Source organism: Rhinoderma darwinii, chromosome 12, assembly GCF_050947455.1.
Source record: "Rhinoderma darwinii isolate aRhiDar2 chromosome 12, aRhiDar2.hap1, whole genome shotgun sequence".
In the NCBI taxonomy this organism is placed as follows: domain Eukaryota; kingdom Metazoa; phylum Chordata; class Amphibia; order Anura; family Rhinodermatidae; genus Rhinoderma; species Rhinoderma darwinii.
Window position 1 is genome coordinate 8,930,133 of NC_134698.1, and position 10,740 is coordinate 8,940,872.

Consider the following 10,740-nt stretch of genomic DNA (forward strand, 5'->3'; position numbering starts at 1 on the left):
CATGGCAGGGGAACCCCACCAGACGATCTCCTAAAAGCAACGGGTGCTCCTGCCCAGTAAAAGCATGGTGGTCCGCAGTATAGTCCCATTTTTTGTTATGGTTTATTCCACCGATCTCCAACCTGCACATCTCCAGCGGCTGTGAAACTACAACTCCTAACATGCCCAGACAGCCTGCTGGGATTTAGTTCCACAACAGCTGGAGAAAAACAGGTTGGAGGCCACTGCTCTATTCTACATAGTGGGAATAATAGTTTTAAAGTAACCTATGTAAAGTCCTATACTCAATTCCATTATCTCAAAGCCCCCAGACCCACTAAAATTAATTGACCCGTTTTATATCGAGCCGGTCATTGTAAGGCTGGATTCAAGTCCCGGACCGAACACTCTGCAGGGAGCCGGGCTCCTAGCATCAGTTATGTACGACGCTAGGTGTCCCTGCCGGACAACTATCCTGTACTGTAATCATGTTTTCAGTACGGGACAGTTGTCCGGCAGCGAGGCAGGGACTCCTGGCGTCATACATAACTATGATGCTAGGAGCCCGGGACTTGCGGCCGAAATACGTCCGTCAATTACGGACGTAATGACCTCGTGTGAATCCAGCCTAACGAAGACTAATTGAAAACCTATTTTCCGCGTCCACATGCGACAGCAGAGATTTATTCCCGCAACTTTCTGCCAGACGTTGGCTGGAGGTGGCAGTAACTTTATCAGAGGGTATAGGAGGTCATTCGGCCTGGATTTTTCCACCGGCTTCCAAAAGGTCAACTTTCATTCACAAGATAAGTCAGGTTTATTATAATATTGTAACTTTTATTTAAAATTAAAAAAAACAAAATGCCCAAAATTGGGCCAAATATCACAGTACAAAATAGAAAACTCTGTAACAAGATATACAAAAAACACATTTATACATAACAGAAAATCTCTTCGGTACCAGCATACATTCTTCTAGAAATAGTGTACCAGTCTTGTAAAGATGCAGTGCCACTGTACAGTACAAATACTATTTAAGTGCATCCTCTTAATAAAAAGTAATACTTGAGAGCAGGCAGACATCTGAACGAAACAAAATTAAAAAAAAACGTAGGTCAAGAATAGTAGAGAAACAAAGCAAGCATTGGTGGTGGCTCCCACAATCCTTTGCAAGAGGTTTGCTGTGAATCTAGAACTAATCCAAGACCAAAGTGCATTGAAAAAAATAACGTATGGCTTTTATTACGCTGCGGTATTTTTTTTTATAAAGCCCTTTAAGTCGTATAAAAATGAAGTAAATACCCCCACTGCAACTCGGTACGTAGCCAGGGGTTGCAAGATTCCCTTTATTGCCGATATGTTCGAAAGATACCGTCCCCGAAGGTATCGGGAGTGTCACAGTTTGTGGTTACAAAAATGCATAGTAGAAAATAAGCAGCAGTTCATTTTTGCTACCATAAGACAGGATCGGTTGCATTATAGGGACCCGGAAGACCTTCAGGTTAAAGCAACAGAATACGTCTAAAGTGTAGTGGTTGAGTCCATCATCAGCCCTAAAGAAAAAGTATCATACGCCATTCGCCATCAAAAGACGAGTGCTTAAACAAAATATATATAACACTGATTCAACTAGAATACAAAAACACTACGACATCTTCAAGACCTTAAAACAAAAAGGCTTGTTACATAATCATGCGGAACTTTTTTTTCTATACTCCGCTAAGAGCGGCATACGGAGTTGCGCTCAGGATTTTAAGCGTGCGCCATGATACACGGAGATCAGGAGCAGAAGAGACCTAACAAAACACTTTTTTGTATCTTAAGTCTACATAACCTCTATGTGAAGCGAGAGCATTTACAAAGCATGGTAGATGAAAGCCCAATTGCCCTCAGTTGGAATGACTTGTGATCTAATCTGAAAAAAAAAGGCACCAGAACACGTAGAACGTGGCGGATTTACACATGCTGTTCTTCGATTGAAATACTTAGAACTCCGAAAAAAAAAAAAAAGTTGATCTTGATTTTAAAACCAGCCATGAACGATGCATGTTTGGTGATAAATCAGAATCCAAACACTGTTTTCGGTGAATTGACAGTGCTTTGGAGTGTTCTCTCCTTCCTGCTATACACCCACGCGAGCCCAGGTGGTGGGTGAAGCAGGCCAGCCCTAAGACGCTGCGTTGCGATGGCACACCTGAAGAAAAATAGACAGTCTTTGGGTGGCGAGTCAGTCAGCTATCTGACTTTGCATTGTTTTCAGCTTCTTAAAATCGAACCCCAGAAGAATAAGGCCATACGAGGTCGAGAGAAACGGCTTGTAACAGTGCTTTATATCAAAAGTTCAGAATGACGGGCGAGTAACCGGTCAAGTGCTTCTTGTTCTGTTTAACGCACGCAGGTGTTCTTGTTGGCATCGACCTGGAGGGTAAAGAAAAAAAGAAAAAAAAGATTTTGATTAGATCTACTTTTACAGATGTGTCTGGCGCCAAAAAAAAAAGTTCAAGTGCAATAAAAACACATATGACGTGAAAGGTCATCTTGGGTATGGATTCGTACCTCCGTGTAGGTTGGAGGTGGCATGAACTTGAATTCTGGCGCATACATGAAGATGGGACTGTCACAGATGTTGTCAAACTCATCGATCAGAGGAGCCGTCGGGCTTTCTAACCTGTGGTCTTCAGGGACGATGTCCAAATAACACGGTGGCGCTATAGAAGGACAAATTCTTAGAATATGGTTCTGCACAAGGCCAAAATAATCCATTGTTTAGAAAAAAAAAAAAAAAAAAAAGTTACGTACCTTCTGGGGTTCCAGGGATGTTTAAATCGACCCAGCTCATTTCAGAGCTCGCCTGACTGGCCATGCTTGAGCTGCGGCTGTTAAGACCAGATGAGCTGCTGCCAATGACGAGAGGCAAGTCAAGAATGACCTTCCTTGCTCCAGGAACACTGACGTAGACCTGTAATAAAATGAAGGACATTATATTAACATGTGAACCTTAGAAGATATAAAAAAGATACAAAGTCGGAGAAAAAAAAAAAGTGGACAGACTACGTACCAGTAAAGAGTACTCCACTCGCAGGATGTTACACCCAAGGATGGAGGGCTTGATCTTAGGGACCCGGATGCTCTTTCCTCTCCAAGAATCGGTCATTCCGGAGATGATGTGATTTCCTCTTACGCTGCAGAGCTTCTGGGTGAAGAGTTTGGTCAGGCCATTGGCCAAATAGGTGTGCTTGGCGAGAATGGCAGCTTTGGGGACCACGATACGAGAGCAGGTGTTCTTGAAGTCAGCAGAGATGCAGATCTCCTCACCTAGAAACGAAAAACCAAAAATGTTTTAGACCACGACCTACTATGTTACTTTACGCTGTCCTCCGTCATTATCTACTATCGCGCTAGGGGGAATGAGAAAACGGCGAAACGCAACGCACCTTCACAAAATCCTTTGCGGTTGATGCTGGCACTCATGGAGATGTGTCCGTCAGGAATGAACAAGCAGGTCATCTTCTTGTGTTTCTTGCCAGAAATGGGACACTGTAGTAAAAAAGAACGGGAAAATTTGGTTAGTGCGGGTTCAGTGGCCAGGAAAACTATCAGAACAGATAATGGTCTTCTAATTACGTCGACCTCTTGACATGTGGTTAATGTGCAACCCGAAATACTAAACGATACACGAGTTTAACAGAGACCTTGGCCTTGCACCGGTTGATTAGGTACCAAGTCTACAAGCAGAAGCGGCTTCCGATTTTCCATTTCCAATAAAGACTTTAATATGGAGGCCCCCCCCCCCCCTACACAGATCCTTGAATAGCGAATATAATACTCACCAATAAATCTGGAGTGTTCACGTCCACAAAGTCAACCACTTCGAATTTCTTCTGCACCTCCTGAGCTGGGTGTGACGGACGTTCAAGGAATGCTTTGACCCAATATTTCACAGATCCGTACTTCCCCTTGAAAGTGGAACCCAAAGGCCTGGAAGACAAATGGCAAAAAAAAACAAAAACTAGTTTAGTCCACCTGCATCACCTTTAACACAAGGCCTACACATCACCTCATCCAGACGGCCGTACACAACTACTCACCCCTTGGGAAGTTCAAATCCAAAATTGTACTCGTAATGGTTTCCAGGTCTCAAGATTACAGAACCATCCGAATCTAGAGAAAAAAAAATAAAATGTTATTACATCAAGATTATAGTAAGATCATAATATATTATCAATCCGATTTGGGTCAACAGTTGGATCTGAATTGTAAGAAGCCCGACTCCGCAGTGCTGAGTTTTTGGATCATTGTGTTCTGCCAATGGCCTCTGGGGGGAGCCCGAAGTCTCGTTTTTGCGGCGTCACTGCATCAAGTTTCACTTATACAGCACGTAATACAGTACGGAGCTAACGCTACGAGCACGGACGAGAGTCTCGAGCCCAGACCCGATGCTCCTACAGAGAACGCGGCCACAAATAAATTATACGAGCGGCTGCAAAATCATTGACAAAACCCGTTTCTCCCGTTGAGAGTAGTTTTTAATATTGCAAATTTGTCATCTTCGACACTTCTTCCAAATTTTTTTTAATCAAACACTCCCAATCCACGATCTATAGTACTCTAAAATATAGGACGGGGTCCGGTCCAACCTGCTATTCATGCGATCACATAAACTTATCGGATTTGAGGCTTCTACTGCATGATGGAAGTTGTAGTTCTAATAACGTATGTATCCCGAATCAATGTTTTTGATATCGGATCAACTCCAGAACACCCGTTTGGTTACGACATACGCCCGGAAAATAAATCATTGGCGCATATAAGAATTAAATGTCTAATAAAGCAAAATAGCCAAAAACTGACATATTATCGGGGTGTATTACACCCGTCCCAACCCCACAAAACCCGCAGTGCTCTCACCAGTGGGCTGGTCCTCCATGCGCAGGGTGTCCTCACATCTCAGGTACTCCATCTCCTGCTTACAATGTTGGGATCCGGAGGACCACAGCACCTTGGCCACTCCGCAGGCTAAAAACTTGACAGCCGTCACCCTGGTGACCTCGCACACTTCCACCAGCACCTTGCCAGTCACCTTCTCCCCTCCGCAATAGACTTTGTCAGGATCAGCAAAGACCACCTCGAAGCACTTGATTTTCTTGAAGACCACCATGTTGACTATTTATCAGGTATGTATGTCCCTTTAAATATATCGGGTGGATAGGTAAGGAGTTGTTACGTTTTTTTTGCGATTGTTTTTTTTTAAGCTTTGTTATTGGCTGCGCAGGCACAATCGCTCCTCACTCGCTGCTGCCAAAGCGTTTGTAAACAAGCTCCGGAAGCTCCCGCTATATATACCCGCCCCTCTCCAAGCCACGCCTCCCCCTCCATGTGCATCCAGAACGGCACGTCGTGCTCACCTCGTGTACAACGCTGTCATTGGTCGGCTCGGTGTTGTGTCCCAAGCCTCCAGCCAATGGAAGGCGGCGGAGCGCCTCGTGGACAGAGCATGAAGGCAGCGGGAAAACTCTGGTAGGCGTGGCCTCCATTCCTTGTCGGAGAGAGGCGGCGGGAGAGGGGGAGAGTGTGGGAAAAACAGGGATGTAAAATGAGCTCTGTCCTGTCAGCCTGACATGGTTTATGTTTATGACTGGAATTCTAGTCAGTATTAAGGTGAACCATAGATAGGTCGTGCTAGGGGAAGTTCAGAGGGGATTTTCAGTCATAGCAACCATTCCTGAGAGAAAATGAAGTAAAACATCGTGTACTTTCAGTCAGGTTCATATCTGGCAGTATGGCTGCGTAAGACAATCTGTGTGGAAAATAGCTGCTTTTCGAGTTGCCAGAATTTTTCTAAATCTCAATTCACACACCCTCTAAGGCTCAGTTCACACTGAGGTTTTTTTGGCGCTCATTGGAAGCAGAGGCGGTTTTTTGACCACCCGCGGGTGCAGCGTGCCGTATCTTGGAGCGGTTGACGCCTCTGAACCTCTATTGCAAACGATTCCGAGAAAAACGCTGTAATTTCAAAATCTGCCTCCAAAATCCTGAAGGAATTTTTTGAGGCAGATTTTTTTTTCCGCCTGACCAAAAACTGTGCGAACACCTCCTGACTGTGGCGATATATATATAGAATTTCTTCCGCTTATTCCAATTTTCTACTCAATTTGACGGAACTGAAGAAAATCCAGAGAAGCAGCCACAATTTATTTTTATTTATTCCTCTGTGCTTATATACTGATACAACATATAGCGCATGGCACTATATAAAAAAAATTGGCGCCATTCGCATAAGTCCCTGTCGCCGATGGGCTCACAATATAATTTCCGTATCTCAGACACATTAGGGCCAATTTCATAGGAAGTCAATGAACTTATGAATATGCTTTTAGCTCGTGGGAGGAAACCGGCGCAAACACGAGGAGAACGTACAAACTCCATGCAGAAATGTCAATCCCAGGACCCGGCACTGCAAGAAAACAATGCAAACCACTTACGCAATTTCTCCGTTCTTTTCTGCCCCCTTGTCCTTTCGTTGTGACGTCACGTTATAATCGAGTCTGACTCGCGGCACCAAACATCTATGTCCTACAAATGTCCGAGCCCATACAGCAAAAATAAAAGTGCAGGCTGAGGCACGTTGTTAAGCCAGGGTCCAGATTGGATGGGAATGCTGCAGATTTTATAAAAAAAGTGATTTTATTGCGCAAATGCCGCAAAACGTTTAAAAAAAACGATATACATCTGGTATCGCCGTAATCGTATCAACCCGCAGAATAAAGAAAAATGGTCATTTATAGCCCAGGGTGAACGACATAAAAAAAAAAAAGAATAAAAAACATTGTCAGAATTTATGGTTTTTGGTCACATTGCTTGCCAAAAAAAGTTAATAAAATTTAAAAAAAAAAAAAACGCATGTACCCCGAAATGGTAGCAATGAAAACTACAGATTGTTCCGCAACAAATAAGCCCTCACACGGCTCCGGTGAAGAAAAAATAAAGAAGTTCTGGCTCTCAGAATATGGCGATGCAAAATGTGCAGCGTTCCAAAAGCTGATAAGATCGGGCACCATTTACCAGTGCGACACCGGCCACACATCTATGAATTATGATTTATTTACCCCATTATTATGCCCTGATGTTCTCCGCACAGATTACACATGCCCCCACATTATAAACTGAAATACTAGTAAAACCCCAAACAAAACTACTACCAAGCAAAATCTACGCTCCTAAAGCCAAATGGCGCTCCCTCCCTTATGAGCCCTACAGCATGCCCAAACAGCCGTTTACGTCCACAGATCTGGCATCGCCATACCCGAGAGAACCCGCTTAACGTTTTATGAGGTATTTTTCTTCAGTGGCACAATCTGGGCACAATATATTGTGCACTAAAATGGCATATCAGTGGAAAATTTTAATTTTCACTCTGCCCCACCCGTTGCGCATTAAACCCCTTCGTGCACCACGACTTAATAGCATGTCGTGGTGTGCGGGGGGGGGGGGATGTATGGAGCGGGCTCACGCGCTGAGCCCGTGCCATACATTGCGGGTGTCAGCTGTGTATTACAGCTGACACCCAGGACTAACGGACAGAAACAGCGATCCCACTGTTACAGAAGCCTGTAAAAATGACTACATACTGCAATACATTAGTATTACAGTGTATTGTACCAGTGATCTAATGATTGCTGGTTCAAGTCCTCTAGGGGGACTAATAAAATGTGTAAAAAAAAACTAATAATAATGTTATTAGTGAAAAAAATGAAATAAATATTTAAAGTCCAAAAGAAAACCCTTTTGCCATTTTTTCGCTAAGGCAATGTAAAAAATAAAAAAAATACACAAAATTGGTATCGCTGCGTCCGTAAAACTTAGAACTATTACAATATACCATTATTTAACTCGCACTCTGAACACCGTAAATAATAAAGGATTTAAAACGCCAAAATCGCTGTTTTTTGGTCACCTTAGCTCTAAAAAAATGTTAATAAAAAGTGTTCAAAAAGTGGTACGTACCAAAAATGGTACCAATAAAAACTACAGTAGGTCCCGCAAGAAATAAGCGCTCACATGACTCTATTGACGGAAAAATAAAAACGTTATGGCTCTTGGAAGGCGGGCAGTGAAAACGAAAATAAAAAAGCAAAAAATTAATCAGTCCAGAAAGGGTTAATTCATTTCTAATAAAAAAAACATTTAGGACCACATGTGTTGTACAGCCGTACTCGGGAGAAATTGTTTTAGAAATGTTGGGCGGCTTTTTCTCCTTTATTCTTTGTGAAAATTAAAAAATGCAAAATTTTAGTGGAAATAATGTTGATATTCATTTTCACGGCCTAATTCTAATAAATTCTGCGAAAGACCTGTGGGGTCAAAATGCTCACTATAACCCTTTATAGATTCCTTAAGGGGTGTAGTTTCACAAATGGGGTCAGTTTTGGGGGGTTTCCACTGTTTTGGTCCCTAAGGGGCTCTGCAAATTCGACATGTCACTCGAAAACCATTTTTGCTAAATTTGAGCTCCAAAAGCCAAATAGCGCTCCTTCCCTTCTAAGCCCCGCCGTGAGTCCAAACAGCAGTTTATTACCACATATGGGGTATTTCCGTAATCGGGAGAAATTGCTTTACAAATGCTACAGGTGTTTTTTCTCCTTTATTCCCTGTAAAAATAAAAAATGTATACATTTTTTCAGAAAAAAAATAGATTTTCATCTTCACAGACTAATTCAAATACATTTAGCAAAAAAAAATCTGGGGTCAAAATGCTAACTATACCCCTAGATAAATTCCGTGAGGGGTGTAGTTTCCAAAATGTGGTCTCTTTTGGGGGGATTCCACGGTTTTGGTCCCCCCAGTTCATTGCAAATGTGACATGGCACAGCAAAATCAGTGTTCCAAAATCCAAATGGCGCTCCTTCTCTTCTGAACCCTGCTGTGGGTCCACACAGCAGTCTATTACCACATATGGGGTATTGCTATAATCGGGACAAATTGCTTTACAAATGTTGGGGTGTTATTTCTCCTTTATTCCTTGTAAAAATGAAACATTTCTAAGTTTTTTCTGAAAAAAAGTCGATTTTCACCTTTACAGACTAATTCAAATACATTTAGCAAAAAAATCTGGGGTCAAAACGCTAACTATACCCCTAGATAAATTCATTGAGGGGTGTAGTTTCCAAAATTGGGTCACTATTGTGTTTTTTTTTACTGTTTTGGCACCACAAGACCTCTTCAAACCTGACATGGGGCCTAAAATATATTTTTAAAAAAAAGGAGGCCCCAAAATCCACTATGTGCTCTTTTGCTTCTGAGGCCGGTGTTTCAGTCCATTAGCGCACTAGGGCCACATGTGGGGTATTTCTAAAAACTGCAGAATCTGGGCAATACATATTGTGTTGCATTTATCAGGTAAAACCTTCTGTGTTACAGAAAACAATGTATTACAAATTATTTTGGCAAAAAAAAAAAATGAATTTTGTCAATTTCACCTCTACTTTGCTTTAATTCCTGAGAAACGCGTAAAGGGTTAAAACACTTAGTGAATGCTGTTTTGAATACTTTGTGGGGTTCAGTTTTCAAAATGGGTTGTTTTATGGGGATTTTCCAATATATAAGGCCCTCAAAGCCACTTTAGAACTGAACTGGTCCCTGAAAAAATAGGCTTTTGAAATTTTCTTTAAAATATGAGAAATTGCTGCTAAAGTCCTGGAAAAATAAAAGAATGTTCAAAAAAACGATGTAAACATATGGGATATATGAACTAGTCACTATTTTGTGTGGTATAACTATCTGTCTTACAAGCAGATACATTTAATTTTAGAAAAATGCACATTTTTGTACATTTTCTCAAAATGTAGGTGTTTTTCACACAAATATTGAATTTATTTACCAATTTTTTTTTACTAACATAAAGTACAATATGTCACGAGAAAGCAATCTCAGAATCACTTGGATAGGTAAAAGCATTCCAAAGTTATTACTACATAAGGTAACTCATGTCAGATTTGAAAAAAATCGGCTTCGTCCTCAAGACCAAAACAGGCTCAATCCTGAAGGGGTTAATATATTATAAAACAAGCAAAAAAATTTTTTTTTTCTTGTTCGTTGACTAGGCTTTTTCTGTTTATTATTAGTTACTTATGACAGAGCAGTCACCCTAAACACACGTAGTCCTGTCAAGTGTGACAGTGATGACAGCCTGCTGGGATTGAAACGGACGGCAAGAAAAATAGAGCAGTGTTTTTCCTTTAATGTAGATGACAGCCACAAAGACCAGTCATGTCTATGAGCACTGATAATACAATGCACGGATAGAGCACAGACGAAGTATCGTGAGGGCCGTGAAGTCATAAAATCATAAAGCATCAATTACCATAATTATTTTATGGTCATAATAAGCTGCCATCTAGTGTCTGTATATGTTATATGATAATTTTTCTGCATGTAGTTTCAGAAATAAGCCAAAAATTTAAAGTACGTAATCATGTGACAATAGGAACACACCCAAAAATTGTCATTGATCCTACAGAACATTCATAATTAGGGTTGTCACGATACCAGAATATGGACTTCGATACCGATACTTCGTGTAGTATTGCGATTTCAATACCAAAACGATACGTTATCAACAGTAATAAAAAAAAAAAAAAAGTTCTTCCGTTTTCTGATGTGAGGCGCGAGGTGTGATGAATTTTGAATGTGCCTCACATTAATAGTAATTAACCCCATCATGTTTCTCAGTCATAATGGGTTAATGTGTGAGGTACATGATGG

The 10,740-nt window shown here is 41.4% G+C and overlaps 1 protein-coding gene across 1 annotated transcript; it reads right to left on the bottom strand.

The window, feature by feature from the left end:
• Positions 1–795: 795 nt before the first annotated feature.
• Positions 796–5,295, bottom strand: TXNIP (thioredoxin interacting protein). The gene is made up of 8 exons (XM_075844939.1): positions 4,888–5,295; positions 4,068–4,140; positions 3,810–3,957; positions 3,414–3,516; positions 3,038–3,294; positions 2,779–2,938; positions 2,536–2,687; positions 796–2,397 (listed from the first exon to the last, which is right to left on the bottom strand). The coding sequence occupies exons 1-8, from the start codon at positions 5,135–5,137 to the stop codon at positions 2,365–2,367; spliced, it is 1,176 nt and encodes a 391-aa protein (XP_075701054.1). The 5' UTR covers positions 5,138–5,295; the 3' UTR covers positions 796–2,364.
• Between the last annotated feature and the right edge of the window lie 5,445 nt (positions 5,296–10,740).